General features: G+C 43.3%; 1 protein-coding gene across 1 annotated transcript in view; it reads left to right on the plus strand.

Moving 5' to 3' along the window:
• The window catches only part of PDXDC1 (pyridoxal dependent decarboxylase domain containing 1), a 40,175-nt gene that overhangs the window by 9,892 nt on the left and 14,904 nt on the right, over positions 1-15,379 (plus strand). Inside the window, exons 2-13 of the mRNA XM_081887987.1 lie at positions 3,153-3,226; positions 4,336-4,401; positions 5,088-5,171; positions 6,518-6,664; positions 7,162-7,351; positions 9,298-9,366; positions 9,450-9,528; positions 10,599-10,683; positions 11,838-11,886; positions 12,069-12,170; positions 12,324-12,449; positions 15,224-15,274. Of these exons, the coding sequence (XP_081744113.1) occupies positions 3,153-3,226; positions 4,336-4,401; positions 5,088-5,171; positions 6,518-6,664; positions 7,162-7,351; positions 9,298-9,366; positions 9,450-9,528; positions 10,599-10,683; positions 11,838-11,886; positions 12,069-12,170; positions 12,324-12,449; positions 15,224-15,274 (1,122 nt within the window). The remainder of the gene's footprint in view (positions 1-3,152; positions 3,227-4,335; positions 4,402-5,087; positions 5,172-6,517; positions 6,665-7,161; positions 7,352-9,297; positions 9,367-9,449; positions 9,529-10,598; positions 10,684-11,837; positions 11,887-12,068; positions 12,171-12,323; positions 12,450-15,223; positions 15,275-15,379) is intronic.

Here is a 15,379-nt window from a genome sequence, read left to right on the forward strand (position 1 = left end):
CAAACGGCGGCCCTCAGGATTCTTTGGAGGAAGTCGTGTGCTTTAAAATGTATGGAGTTAAAGTGATCAGAGAGCAAGTGAGAGATGGAGGAAAGACTGGAAGTGTCTTCAGGTGCAGAGTGCCTCCCTATGGCAATCTTACATGAGGCAGCACAGGGGTGGGGAAACTTCTTTGGCCCATGCCCAGATCTCAATCTCCCTGACCACTAGCGGGCCAAATTTGGCAGGTGGGTATGGTTGTCTACCTGTCAGTCACCTGATGTCATAGTGACATAGTGACATTGGATGATGCCCCACTTTGAAACCCTGATTGTCTGGACTTCTAAACACAATGCAGGGCTTTCAAACAGCCCTTTGTAAACATTCCTGTGCTCTGGAGATATGTACAAAGGGCTTTCAAATAGTCCCTATGATGCTGCTTCAGACTTCATCATGAAGTCTGTTTGAAAGGCTCCACTGCACTTTGAAGTCCTGAAAACGGGGGTTTCAAATCACAGCACTGGGAGGGACATTCTGTTTCTATTGAAAGGAAACTGCTTCACCCGACTTGAGCAAGGCACATTCCTACTGCTCATCAGCTGGCGGGTAGGTGGGGGAACACCTTGCTCCAGGAAAAGGAATAACTGGGAGATCACTTTAAGCTCCCACTTGTTTCTTTGAAACCACACCTACTCATTTACACATGATGTCATACATGTCAGGTATACGGCAGATAGCTGTGGCTTCCAGAAAATGGCCTGAACTAACAGACCTACTCCCTAGCAGGTGTGCATTCCACTTGTTTCTTTGTAAGTTCCACCTGTATATTTGCATATCCCCAGTTCTAACTCCTTTCACTGAAAGCACTGCTCCCCTGAAACTTCTCACTGCTCTCAATCCCATTGTCTTTTTCATTCTTCGAGGCCAACATGGCAACAGTTTGCTTCAGAGTGTGCATATGCATGCTTGTATAATTACATTTTCCATAAAGGCTATTGTTTGTAATATTCTTAATGTAAAACTTGGTGTGTTTTTTAATCAAACCATGCTATTGTTTTCATCATTGAGATGACTTCAGGATTCTGGGGCAGGTTGTATTTTAAGGCATTGCACATAGCATTTTATCATGTTGGAAAACTGGTAGAAGGTGGTGTAAAGTTTTGCCAGTGGTACTACCAAAAGGTTTTCAAAGATGACAGTGTAAAAAGGTGTGGTCAATGGTGCAATCTTCCACATTTTTGCTCTTGACGTCAATCTCATTGTGTATATTGAGGCTTACTTCTAGATACTGCAACCTTAGCATGTGTGTATAAATATCTGGAAATATACACTTTATAGCATTCTTGCTTCTGGTTGGCTCTAGTATAAAAAGATTGCTGGACTAGATGGACTGTGGTCTGAAGATTGTTCTTATGCTCTTCATTTGTGCAGTTGTCTAAAACCCAGTCCCATGATCTGTTCCAGATGCTGAACATTTGATAAAGCAACTCCTTCCTTCATTTCAGTGGAAGGCATTAAACTGCATGTTGCATAGGCTTGTTCAGTGGAAATGGGAGCACACAAAGTTAGGAACTCCAAATAAATAGACTCTCTGGTTTTTACCTTGAAACTGAACCCACAAGGAACTATTCTCACATCAGTGATTGATCATCTGGTGAGAGGAGCACTTGCAAGCAGGGAGAGATTAATTTGGATCCTTTGGGAGTTCTGCCTTCCACTTGGAGTATCTTGATAATAGATGCCTACAGACCAGTGGGAATAAACTTCCTAGAGGTTCTGCAACCAAGCAATGCATTACAGCATCTGTAAAATGCTATCTCTCTGCTGTCATTTTAAAAACTAGATTAAAACCCTAGAACTAATGAAGAAATTTGCCACTGTGCCAATCATATGAGGAAAGAGGAGTCACACCATTTGTTCAAGCTTATGTTTGACTTCCTGACTGCCTTATCTGATTTGTATATTACAGTTGTTGACTCGGCTCTCCCTTTCATAAATGTGCAAAGGTTGCTACAGGTTCACCTTCAAGTGTCTCAGGTACCACACGCCACCTGCTAATCTGAAGTATACACAATAATTAGGCGGATGTGTTACCATGGCTTCATTTTAACTTCTGTGTGCAATCATATTCACTTTGGGCCTGTTTCCCTTGCAGTGCATTGTCGTATTGTAGAACATTTTTCTCATTTTGGATATTTTGGATATTTTCTTTTCCGGAGCACCAGGCCACATAACAAATGCTTCCGACACTTGGTACCAATTTGTACATTATGAATTGGCCCTGTATGAATAGGCATTCTCACAAATGGCTTGCTCACATGAGTGGTGGAAACATTGAAGAGGAGCTTAAGGAACTTGCAGCAGCAGCAGCTTGTATAACTCAGTTGTAGTCCAGCAGCATCCGGAGGACCACAGATTCCCCATCCTTGTTCTATAAACGAGGGTTTCCAATCCCTAGCATACCTTGCTCATGGAAGCCATTGTTGCATCTTTTGTGAGTGAGCTTCTTTGGTACTGCACTGCTCCTGCAAATAAACCATTTATGTGAGCAGATACTCATTTATCAGAACATCCACAGCCTAACAGAGGTCATGGCTCAGGGGTAGAGCACATGCTATGTTTGCCAAAGGTCCTAGGTTCAATCAGTGGCATTTCACTGCAGGGCTGGCTGGGAAAATAGACTTGCCTGAAACTCACTCCCAGTCAACAGAAGATGATTCTAAGCTTGATGGACCAATGTTCTGACTCTTTATAAGGCAACTTCCTGTAGCAAGGATAACCAGTCACTAAAGAACTTTGTTTTTCATTTCTGGACAGAAGAAACTTCCTGGAATGAAAAAAGGGATGTTGGATTTGTAGGCCTGAGCTTTTTGGACGTTTGGAGGACAGGCATCTCAAAGAGCCTCTGCCTGAGTGGCCACCAAGACATGTAATTCTTGGAAGTAGAAGTGGGCTTGTATGACTTTGGCTTTGTTCAGATGTAATAGAATTCCATGGTTCCCTGTGGTGAGGTCCTGCTATCACAAGCCTTGGGCTCAGGTGCTCCTCCTTCACACACAAGTGGAGAAAATTAACCCTTTCTCAGAACATTTATGCAATTAATGCTATTGGCTTGATTTATGCCATATTGGTGTGTTAAAAAGCTAACATAAATATTATTATTTTAATAACAGATGGTTGACCCTACCTTAGCAGAAATGGGAAAGAATCTTAACGAGGCGATGAAGATGTTGGAAGACAATCAAAGGTACCTACTAATATCAGCCTTGAAGAACATTCAGGAGTATTAGAAAGACATCATTGCTGATAAGTTTTCTGCTCAGTCCAGCAGAGCCTATTGTTGTAGTTGCAATAACAAAATCCCCTTTTGATTTTGTAATGAACAATTAGATTTGTCATTGAAGGACAGCAGTTGTGCTCCCCTGACCGTGATTTGGGGAAGCAGCAAGATAGACATTGCATTCCTAACTCTTCACACAACCTGGAAGCAGCTTCATAGGATGGGGAAATTTTCATTGGGACCACAGCATGGGTAAAAAGGGTTAAAATAAAAAAGTCTACATCCCTGTGCATCATAGTTCTGATCCACCCTCTCCACACCTGCTACATACTGTTTATAAAAGAGGCAGGCAAGTGCCAAGTTTTTATCATCTCATGTAGTTTGGCCCTGCATGAGAACAACTGAGAACTCACACAGCCTCACTTGCCCATCTCTGGTCCAGGTGTTTAGTCTTCGTGGTGCACTAGAGTATGAAAGAACTCTGGCAGCTGGCCAAGACAAAAATCCCGTTGCATTTATGGTGGGTTAGGTTGCTTTGCAAATATGCCTAGTCTAGAACTTCCCTTTAAGCTTACATTTAACTGTTCTGAAGACAACAGGTGTTTCATATCTTTTTGCAGGTTCCCAACCCCAACCCTAGGTTTTATATTTAGGAGAAAATGATTCTTGTATTGCATTGTATTGTAGCAGCTAGATTGGAAGCACTCAAGAAAATACAAGTGAACTATCTGTAGGTCATAAACCTTAAGCTTTCATTAAAAAAAAAAGACATCTACAAATTGTCAATAGGTAGTGTTGTATTTCCTGTTTTGAAGTTCATTTTATATGGCAAATTGTCTGCTGACAAATCTTTTAAACAATATTTGATCATTTTTAATACCTGCTTTAGTCATTTCTTTCAGTCGACGTTTAACCTTTAACAGCCCATTAGAACAGATCAGGTTCAGCACTTTAGAAACTACTGAACTACTGAAAAAATGAATGGCTTTTCCTTTGAAATCAAGTTGTGGTGGAAATTTTGTGTGCCTTAACCAAAGGCAGGATTTAAACATCTCACTGTGGTATGTTCAAACTAGGAAAGTGGAGGAAGAAAATGAAAAAAAGTATACAAGGAAAGATATTCCTGGACCACTTCAAGGCAGGTGAGTAACATGATCATGAATCATGATTTTATATTGTATCCTTTATCTTCCCATGCTATGCATACAGAAGGTCTCAGGTTCTGTTCCTGGCATTTCCAGATCTCAGGCACTAGGGCTGGGGAAGAAACCTTGCTTGGAAGGTCAGGGTAGACAATATATCACCAAATGGACCATTGGTGTGTATAAGGCAGCCACATATATCTAGCCTACAAGCTGCTAAGAATACACTTAACCAGGGTGTTCTCATTCAGTAGATTGTATTGGCAGAGTGGCATAAGCAAGGAGTCTAGTCCCCTGTCAGCCGCAGCAAAACACAGTCTCTTATTTGTGCACTTTGGTACTTTTGGCACACCATTCAAATCAGTCATTTAATTTACTCGCTCAACTAACCTGCCAATAATGCATTGCACAAATAAAACGGCTTCAGTGTATTGCGCTCCTTGTGGTTTTTTTAACAGTGAGTCAGGGGTAGAGGAAAATAACCATCGATGATTTCTTTTTCCAAGTTTCTGGAATGTATTTACATTGTGTTTCTAGAGAAATCACAATCTACATTATTATTTCAGAGTTCACGGTGCATTTCTAGACAAAATATTAAAAACCTCTCAACAAATTACCAAAAAAACTATAGTGATGCATTGGTACATCAAAAGGGCCTGATTTTTGCTTTCTTTTTCTCCCCTTAGTGGACAAGACATGGTGAGCATTCTCCAGTTAGTTCAGAACCTTATGCATGGAGATGAGGAGGAGGAATCGTTGCAGTCTTACCGGTAAACAATTGTACATGTTGGTTTGGACCCAAAGGTGTTCTGCTTGCAGGAGCGGCTGTCTTACACCTGCTGCTAGAGTGTTGCATGAGAAAAACTGAAAGCACATGCAGTAATGTTCCTCCACCTGCTACATCATACGTATGACCTCTTGGAGCAAGCAGCGTCATAAGAGCAGCTTACCTGTTATAGCTTTTACCTGAGCTTTCAGTCAATGTTTGTGGAATGATGCCATTTTACTTTCCACTCATAGTTATTGGGATTAATAATAATAACAATGTTTTCCTTTATTATTAAATTCATAACTTATTTGAACCTATTTATATCGGGGAACACAAGAAGACACGCTTAATTAAAGGCTTTGTATATTCCTGAGACAATAGATACTCAGATAAAGCAAAGATTCGTTTTTTTTCAGACTGCTCTCTCTTAAAGAGATACGTGCTTTGCTTCTTTACATTATTAATGGGAAATTACATGCAGCATGAAATAATTTCTGCTTTGGTGGCCCCATTTCTTCAGATTGCCTGTATCTTTCAGAACACTGAATTGATGACAATATGAACAATCTGAATCTTTCAGGAAAGAGATTCTAAGTGGAATGCAAGCCTAAATTTCTGCTGGAAATAGCTCTTTCTGTGAAAATGGCTGCAGCTCAGTGGTAGACTATAAGCTATAAGAAGTTCACAGGTTCTACGCATGGTATCTCTAAGTAGGTTTGGAGAATATTTCTGTCCGAAACCCAGGGGTAGCTCATGATGGCGGAGGCGTAGAGGCACTGGACGGCCATTGCTGCTAATGTGGAGCTCCCCTTATCTCACTGCTGCTGATTTTCCTGTCCCAAAGAGGGCACCACTGCTGCCGGTGGGAGCATGTCACTGCCTCCTCCACCACGACCACCTGCCCATGAGCCACAGCTGCTGAACCCTGGAGAGCTGTTACTGGTCAGTTCAGGCAGCTGCTTACATCCTGCCTTTCCAATAAAACGTTCAAGGCATCTTGCAGCGCAGCATTAGCATACAATAAAAGATTAACCAATAGCATTAAAAAAAACCCCACAGGGACAGCAAGTAAGATAGCTTAAAATCAAATACCTGTCTTCACAGAGCAGCAGAGGAACATGCAACATGGCTTTAAATATTGCATCAGCTTTAAATTTTTTGTCATACATCTCTTTGGGATATTCACAATATCAATATTTGAAATACAGATACGGCTTAAACCCGAGTTCCAGGGAAATCAATGCATGACCTATTTTCAGGAGGTTTTCAGAAGGATTTGCTGAGCAAAAATGAGACGCATGTTTTCTGCAACATTGGTGGTCGTTCTAATGTGTTTCTGGCTTGCAGGCTTCAGAACGTTGGAGAACAGGGTCACATGGCTCTTTTAGGACACAGCCTGGCAGCTTACATCTCTGTGTTGGACAGAGAGAGGCTCAGAAAGCTCACATCCAGGATCCTTTCTGACACTACACTGTGGCTGTGCAGACTTTTCAGGTATCCTGCATTATGAATGACTTGGTTGTAAACATTACAGTAAAAAAAAACACAACCGTTCTCAGTTATAATCCCAAATATATGAAAATGATACAGCCAGTTGGAGTGGCAGCTTTGAAGGTGTGAGGCAGCCAAGGTATTCAATGACTGCACAAACCTTAACTTCTCCTGTGTGAAACTGCAGCCATCGAGAGCTAGTTGGACTCTAGCTCCCATCAGCCACGGCTAGCATGGTCAGGAATGATAGGGGTTTCAGTCCAAAAACATTAGGAGGACCATGGATTCCTGATCCCCTGCTTGCTTGAATCTTATTCTGGACAAATAAGTGAACCTTTTTATGTGACTGTTCTGTTCAATTTAAGTCAAAGGACAATACCGCCCCTCCTTGAGCATTCAGAGTAGAAAGTGTCTTCCATTTCTGCAGAATTGTAATGTTTGGTAAGTGAACTGGTGCCTTTTCTGTAAGCTCATATTTACGTAAGAATTTCTCTTAACAGGTTTGAAAATGGGTCAGCGTATTATCATGAAGATGACCGTGAGGGCCTTTTAAAAGTCTGCAGACTCGTGATTCACTCTCGCTACGAAGACTATACAACTGAAGGCTTTAATGTGCTGTATAACAAGCAGCCTGTTATATACATTAGCTCTGCAGCCAGAGCAGGCTTGGGACAAGCTCTTTGCAATCAGGTAAAATGGAACTTTTGGAGTCTTATCTGTAAGTGACACTTTCTTTGTCATGTTGTCCCCTTAGCTGGTTTCATTACGCATCTATACTTTCTGTTGAAATATCCTTGCATCTGTGAAATAAACTTGTCTCTCTTACTCACATTCAGATGGTATCTTTTTATTCTGATGTCCTGTTGTTGTAGAATGTTATAGCTGAGGGAACTCTGAAGGTTATTTAGCCTGCCTGCCTTCATTCACAGAGAATGTTCTGTATTCCACCTAGTATGACCGCAACCCTGCATACAGGTTGGCTTCAGTGGGATTTAACTCACCTGACTGGATGCAGAATTGCAGCCTATATCTTATCCAAGTTAAGGTGCTTGCCATTGTACCTACTGATGGGAGCCAGTGTAGTGTAATGAGACCCCTGGTTGACTCTGACTCCAATGTGGATGCCCCCAATTCTTTCAGGCGGGCTCTCATTTCATTTTTAATTAAGGTGCTTGGCATGTGTTCATCAGTTTAAACTTTTTTTCCAGCATAATTTTTATTGGTTTACATCAGTTTAAACTTTTTATGTTGTTCCTTCAAATAAAAATGCTTAGAGGCTGCTTGCGGGGAGTGTGGGGTGGCTTCATAGCTGTCAGAAGGAAGAGCCAATCAGCACTCAGTATAGGCTGCTTATGCTGGAAATGGGAAAAACTGATGGCTTCTGAGCTCAATTCAGTTTGTAAAATTAGACATCTGGCCCAAAAGAGCTGTGCAGTCCACTGGGGGCTCACTGCTCAAGATATAAATAAATATTTAAAAAAATTGTCCAGTGTATCTGAAAAAGTGTGCATGCACACAAAAGCTTATACCCAGAACAAACTTGGTTGGTCTCTAAGGTGCTACTGGACAATTTTTTTACTTTTTATTTCGACTGCGTAAGACCAACACGGCTACCTACCTGCTCAAGATACGTATACATAGAACTTAATGACCTCCCTGCTGTGACACACTTTACCTGTGCCAGGTGGTCCTTCTCGCAGATTTCCACGTATGAACCAAGGTTGGGTCCGTTGCATTTCAGTTCTTTTTAAACCTCAGAGTTATGGTTAACGTCAGTGACAGTTTTCTTTTCCAAATGAGAGAGTAGCTGTGTGAGATTGAGGCCTTTCAAGTTGCAAGCTAAACCTGTGTTTTCTCTATTCTGCCGTAGCATACCTCCTCACTTAAATTACACACACATTATACTTCATCAGTTTAGATTTCTCAGCTTTACTTTTGTTTACATGTTGAGAAGCATAATACAGTGGTGCCCCACAAGACGAATGCCTCGCAAGACGGAAAACTTGCTAGACGAAAGAGTTTTCCGTTTTGGAGGTGCTTCACAAAACGAATTTCCTATGGGCTTGCTTCGCAAGATGAAAATGTCTTGCGAGTTCCTGCAGGTGTTTTTTCCTCCCCCCCCCCCTTTTCTAAGCCGCTTATCCGATAAGCCGCTAAAAGCCGCTAATAGCGCTAATCCGCTAAGCCGTCAATGGGCTTGCTTCGCAAGATGAAAAAACCACTAGACGAAGAGACTCGCAGAACGGATTCTTTTTGTCTTGCGAGGCACCACTGTAGTGCTTTGACTCCTATCAGAAAGGTTGCCAGCTGGGCATCACAACTGATAAGGCCCATGGCTAGGTCGCCATCTCCTTCCCCACCCACCCCCACAACAGTATCTCTGGCCAGACTGTCACCTACTGGGAAAGGTGGTCCGGCAAGTATTTAGACTCCCAGCCATTTAGGGCTTTATAAATTAGTGACCTTAACCTGTGTTTAGAAACCGTGCAGATCACGGTGAATGGTTGCAACATGGCTCTGAATAAGCAGATCTGAGATAAGCCCATCTTAGCCTTCTTCAAAAACATGCACAAACATGGAAATCTGAAACGCTCGGATCACATTAGGGATATAACTTCTGTCTCTTCCCTCTGCAGCTTGGTTTGCCTCTTTCCTGCATGTGCCGGGTGCCTTGTAACACCATGTTTGGATCTCAGCATCAGATGGTAAGTTTGAGCAGAAGCAGCAGCACAGGGCCTTGTTCCATCTGTGTACATAAGTAATTGTTCCCTCCTTTGCTTGGTGGCAGGATGTTGCTTTACTGGACAAATTGATTAAGGAGGACATTGACTCTGGAAAGCTACCAATATTGCTAGTGGCCAATGCTGGTAGGTATCTTTAGCAGATGAAATTTGACTACTACTTCCCCCTCTCCATGCCCTTTCTCACCTACTCCCATAGAACCTCAAATTTCTAATTTATAGGTAGAATGCTGTTAACTGGCTGCTTTATATCTGAGTTGTCAGGCTTGGCCCTAGTTTTCACGGAGGTAGCTAGCCAGTGTCTGGGCTGTTCCACTTCAGATTTGCGGCTGGGGGCTCCCATGATGGAATGCCCCTCCACACTCACTCACTAAATAACCTTACTATGAAGTCTAGAAGCCTCTCTTCTTTTAAATGAGAGCTAGGATTGTGCCCACAGCAGAGAGGGAGGGAGAGTAGGGAAACCTATGCTTCTCTGAGTTAAACAGGCCTCAGGCACGGGAGTGCTAGCCAGTGCCCAGATGACAGCACCAGGAGTATTCCAAAGGGGGAGAAGCTCCCACTCTGGTCCCTCTCATTGCAACATTAACTGGGTTCTGGGTGGGGCCTGAATGCAGCCGCGCAGCTGAGCCGCACACCAAGTCTCAGTAGGGCTGGTTGACCGCACCCCCGACTATTCCTTTCTCCCCACCCCCATATGCTAGGTACAAAAAAGATGCCTGCTGAAGGTGGGAGATCTTGGTTTCCCAAAATTTAGGGCTCAGATGGTCACTGAGTTGCTTGGACAGTTGAAGTGCTCCATGCAAACATGCCTATCAAAATAAAGCCCCCATTTCTGGGCACCGTACTGTTAAAAAAACACACAAGGCTACTGGAGTGTAGCTTGAGGCAGGACAAGCACATCAGGTGGCTGGAAAGGGAAGCCATGCTCTCACGTCTCCACCATGTGTTGACTGGGAGGCAAATATTCCTTAACACAGGAAGCCTGCCCTGGGGCAGTTGTTGCTAAAGGAGTATTGGAAATAGAAAAGACTGAACGCTGCACTACTTACTGTAAAACTTTACTTTGTTGAAATGGAATTCCAACGAATTCTGAGCCTAACAAAGTGCCTAGGAGAAGTTCATGTTAAGGGGCTGCGGCCGTTAGTGACCAACCTTTTTTGGATTTGGATTTTTCTTCTTCCCTTTCGATGCAGGTACACCAGGAGCAGGGCACACAGACAAACTTGGGCGACTGAAAGAACTCTGTGAGCAGCACGGCATGTGGCTACATGTCGAAGGGTACAGTGCCATTTTAATGTAATGTTAAGTTGACTAACTGTGCATGAGATCCCCATGAAGGTCAATAACACGTGCACAAATGGCATGGCCAGGCTTGTGCGTGGTTTCGCATCTGACTTCTTCATTAGTCGCTCCCCATCCTGAAATACAATCCCCTTTTAAAAATCTCCTAAATTAAAAATAAGTGAAGTGATTGTAAAAAGGGGGAAAGCAATAGACGCCAATGATTAAAAAATTGGGGAGATTTTGATGAGCAGGTTTTCACAGAGCTGTTTCCAGGAGAGTTTTAAAGGACAGTACAGTGCTGTGCAAGAGCTACCTCTGTTGAGAAGAAGGGTTTTACCTATATTGCCAATGTGCAATGCCATCCCTAAGAAAAGGAGTTTGCTGGACTGCAGCCCACTGAGCATGCATTGTCCCCCCCCCCCCATGGCCTGTGGTTCATAAAGACATTCCAAAAAGCCTATTTCGTTGCTGTGTATTTGTGGAAAACAGAGTCACGGGAAACTGCTTTGTGCTAAGCCAGATGCTTCTTCTGCGACAGGTTTACAAACTGGAATGAAGTCACAAATGAAGTAGGCAGACAGAAACATTAAAATCTAGCCCTTAACCCAGGGGTAGGCAACCTAAGGCCCATGGGCCACAAGTGGCCCATGGGGGTCATTATCCGGCCCACAAGCCACCCCCGAACCGAGCTACCCGCTCGGTGAGTCCCCATGCGCTGTGCTAAATTGGTGCAGCGCAGCACGGGGACTTGCTTCTGTGGCGATGAAAATTGTGTCTGTGCATGCTCAGATGCCGAAAATTGCATCTGCACAGACACCAAAAATCACGTCAACGCAGACGTCAGAAATCACGGGGGTGAATGCGCGATCCAGCCTACGGAGGGATTTCTGCTGGAGTGAACTGGCCCAGGCAAGGTAAACCTTGCCGACCCCTGCCTTAACTGCTAACTGGATTAAAACAAAGTGTCTCTTTCAGATCCAGAATCTTGGAATAAATTCCAGTTTCTACCGCGTTTGCATTAAACATGCACATACAGCTTCCCTAAGTACAGAATCATAAAATATTTTAAATGAAACTAAAGTGAAATGTTAGCATTTAGAGAAGGGAAGAAATATCCAGTGTAATCTGAGTTTTCTTGTTTCTTTCAGGGTGAATTTGGCTACTTTGGCTTTGGGTTATGTCTCGTCATCTGTACTGGTATGTTTCTGCTTTCTTCAGTGTGGGTTTAGGGACTGAATTTATTCTGTCTCTTTTCATACCATTGATCATGATATCCTCCTGAACCAACTGTTCAAGATGGGTTTTAGAGGTGCAGTGGTTTCATTATACCTACAGTCAAGTTGTACTCAAATAATATAACTCTGCCTTCCTTTCTGCAGGCTGCAACCAAATGTGACAGCATGACCCTGACTCTGGGGCCCTGGCTAGGTCTCCCAGCAGTGCCTGCAGTGACTCTTTATAGACATGAGGATCCTTCTTTGGTAGGCTTGTTTCTTTGTATATATGCTCACTGCTTGATCCAAAGCACCAAAAGGCTGGTAACCCCTACATCCACCCTGAATTTTTCACATACGATGGAATAACAAATCCAGCAAAAAGTAATGAATGCAAATATGTTGCTGTTTTGTTCACAGTCCTTGGCTGCAGGCTTGACCTCTAGCCAGGCAGTTGAGAAGCTGCGTGCTCTGCCTCTGTGGCTCTCCTTGCAGTACCTTGGACACGATGGGATTGTGGAAAGAATAAAACATTCATCTCAGTTGGTAAGAGGTTGGGCATTGCTTTGGCTCTTGTGCATCTCCATGGATGAGCTGGCATTTCTCGTTTTATGTATATAGTGGTGTTGCTGCATTCTCAGTCTCCAGCCAAAGAAGAGATGAGTTATTTGTGTGTGTCATATGCGTGTGTGAGATGTAGCGCAGGATACCTGTAAATGGGTCACACAAAGTGTTTTTTATTTTATTTTATTATCCATCAAAACAGCCATGTAGGGCTGATTTTGGCCAGAGAAACAATGTTAAGAAAGGAGATTTTAAGTTTTCCTGCACACACCTTTGTCCGGATCTGAATTCCTCCAAGTAGCTATTGGCCCTCTTTGGGGGCAGGGCAGAGGGAAGAAAATACAGCTGAGTGCTTTTTGTTTAAAGAAAAATCCCCAGTGGAGATAAAAGAGACTTTGGAGGGGGGAGTAGGGCTTTAGATTGGGGAAATGATGCAAACAAAGACATTTAAAGACCCATCTTCATATGCTGCCGCTCCATTCAAAACTAGGGTTTTTTACAGCTGCTTTGAAGTAAGTTTGTTCAAGCACAGAAATCTAATCATAGGTCCGTCACATAATTTACCTGAGTCTTGTAATATAATGATTCACTATTTGAAGGAGGCAGCTGACCAAACATTTATGCTCTACAGCTTCTCCATGTTCCCAAGGAGAAACCAAGGTGGTGCAGCGGAGAAGGGTTTGATTGGCAAACTGCAAATGGTCGCTTATATATGAGCTTCCAGTAGAGGAAGTCTTTTACAGGCTTCGTTTAATTGTTTGCCAACCCTCTGGTGGTGAGAGCGTGAAACAGTTGACACATCTTGTCACCAGTTCGGAAAGACGTTGGCCACTGCCTTCCTGTGATTGGGGCCTTGCCCTTTTGATCATGGGCTTGCAGTGAGTCACCGCTGTGCGTTTTCCCAAGGCACTTCCTGTCATAAAAGGTGTCAGGAAGTAGGGCTGACATCAGCAGGATTTTTTCCTTTTAGTTGCTGCTATTTTCTGTATTGTTTTAAACGGCCTCTTAGCTGTTTCTGTTGTATTCTGTACAGCACCTCTGAGATGTGGGTGGGCCGTGATTAATAAATGAACAATCAGGCACTTGCTGAGCCTTGGCAGAGGGGCTGCTGCTTATCACCCCCCTGCCTCTTGTGCTGCAGCCTCACTCCTCCTTGCTTTGCTGTCTGCTCATCTGCCTTCCCCAAATGGTAAAGCAACAGCAAGACCAAAGAGAACATGCAGGAGCAGCAGCAGCAGCCTCCACTTGCCTTGTGGAGCAGGGGGGGGGCAGATTGGGACCCGAAGAGGAAGAGCAAGGGATTGGGCAGGGGTGGCAGTGGGAAGGAGGAGGAGAGAGTCAACCCTGATGGAAAACCCCAGCTGATGGAGGCGGGGGCGAGTGTTGGCCATATACCTCATTGTTTTTAGCTGCTTGGTGAATCATTTTCAGTCCCCTGCCGCCTCCCCACCACATCTCTAAAAGCTGTTTTTTTAAAAAAGCCTGATCAGGCCTTCCTTGTTTTCCACCTTTCCTTGGTTTTGGAAGTGGTCTTTTTAAGTATCCATCTGGCAAAGATGACTGGCACCTGCTCTGTATTGTTCTTGCTGCTTGGAGACAGTGCTTCTGTTATCCCACTGGCATTAGTGTGTGATGTGCACCCTTAGCAGTACATTCAGTTATCACTGTTTAAGGGATGCGCTATTCCCACTTATACTCATGACAGTTGCATGTACTTGGGTGGGTATGCGTTGTCCTTTTTAATGAGCTCCGATTTGAGCATCTTACGTATTTTATATTGCCATTTGTTTTATATATTTTTTCTGGTTTCAGTTTGCTTGTCTTTGATTTATTCTGTCAAGTCAACTTGAAACGCTGCCTTTTGTATTAAGTGGCTGAGAAGTGTTAATAATGATGATGATCCGTAATACAGTGGTACCTCCAGTTGCAGATGGGATCTGTTATGGAGCTCCGGTTGGATCCTGAGATTTTTGCTACCGGAGGGGCTTGTGCGCATGCGTGCAGTGCGGTAGAGCGCTTCAGCACATGCGCACACAGCGAAACCCGAAAAAATACTTCCAGGTTTGCCGTGTTCGCATCCTGAAGTTTACATAACCAAAGGGCTACATAACGCAAGGTACTACAGTACTTAAGGGGTGCCCTCATCAGAGCCCTCAGAAACCACCCTTTGCGTATGCAATAATTGACCAAAAGCCAGTAGAGGTGAACAGTTTGTGTTGCTAAGGAACGCATCATCCTAGGAAGACTGTGAATATTGCTCTGCTTTTTAATAATTTAATTGATTCTTAGAAAATCTTCATGCTGCAGCTTTCAGGCTTCCCAACAGGGGCCATTTAGGAAGCTTTTATAGGTGGCTGCAAGAGCAGCCTCCTTGTCTTCCGACCAGGGGGAAGTGGTGGTGTTGGAATACTTCCTGATGGCTTGAGGCGCTTTTAAATGAAAGCAGCTAAAGGCAAATTCATGTTGCCATTTATCATTTTATGTTGCATTTTTTTAAAAAGTGTGAAGCGCTTTAGGATCTTGATTTCAACCTCACAAGGACTCGTTGAGCAAATTTGTTGTTATTCCATTTACAGATGAAGGAGGGACCACTAAGACTAGTCTGCGTCTTAGATTGATTCTGTCTTGCCACTACAAATTTAAGTCTTGATCGAGCTGTCACACCCATCAAGAATTTAATGAGTTTTGTAATGCTTATGTAGTTGTTGTTTGTTTAATCTCTTTCCCGCTCCCAACTTTCATCTACTCTTTTAAAGAGTCAACGGCTGCTGGAAAACTTGAAGAATCAGGATTTTATTAAAACCTCGGTAAGTTTTCCTTTTGCACTTTATTTTTTTTAAACAATAGCAACAATATATTAAGCCTGTAACCCACCCTACATTCCTGTTTTCCCACATTCCTGTTTCAGCTTA

Source organism: Podarcis melisellensis (genome assembly GCF_964234715.1).
Source record: "Podarcis melisellensis genome assembly, chromosome: 14".
NCBI lineage: Eukaryota > Metazoa > Chordata > Lepidosauria > Squamata > Lacertidae > Podarcis > Podarcis melisellensis.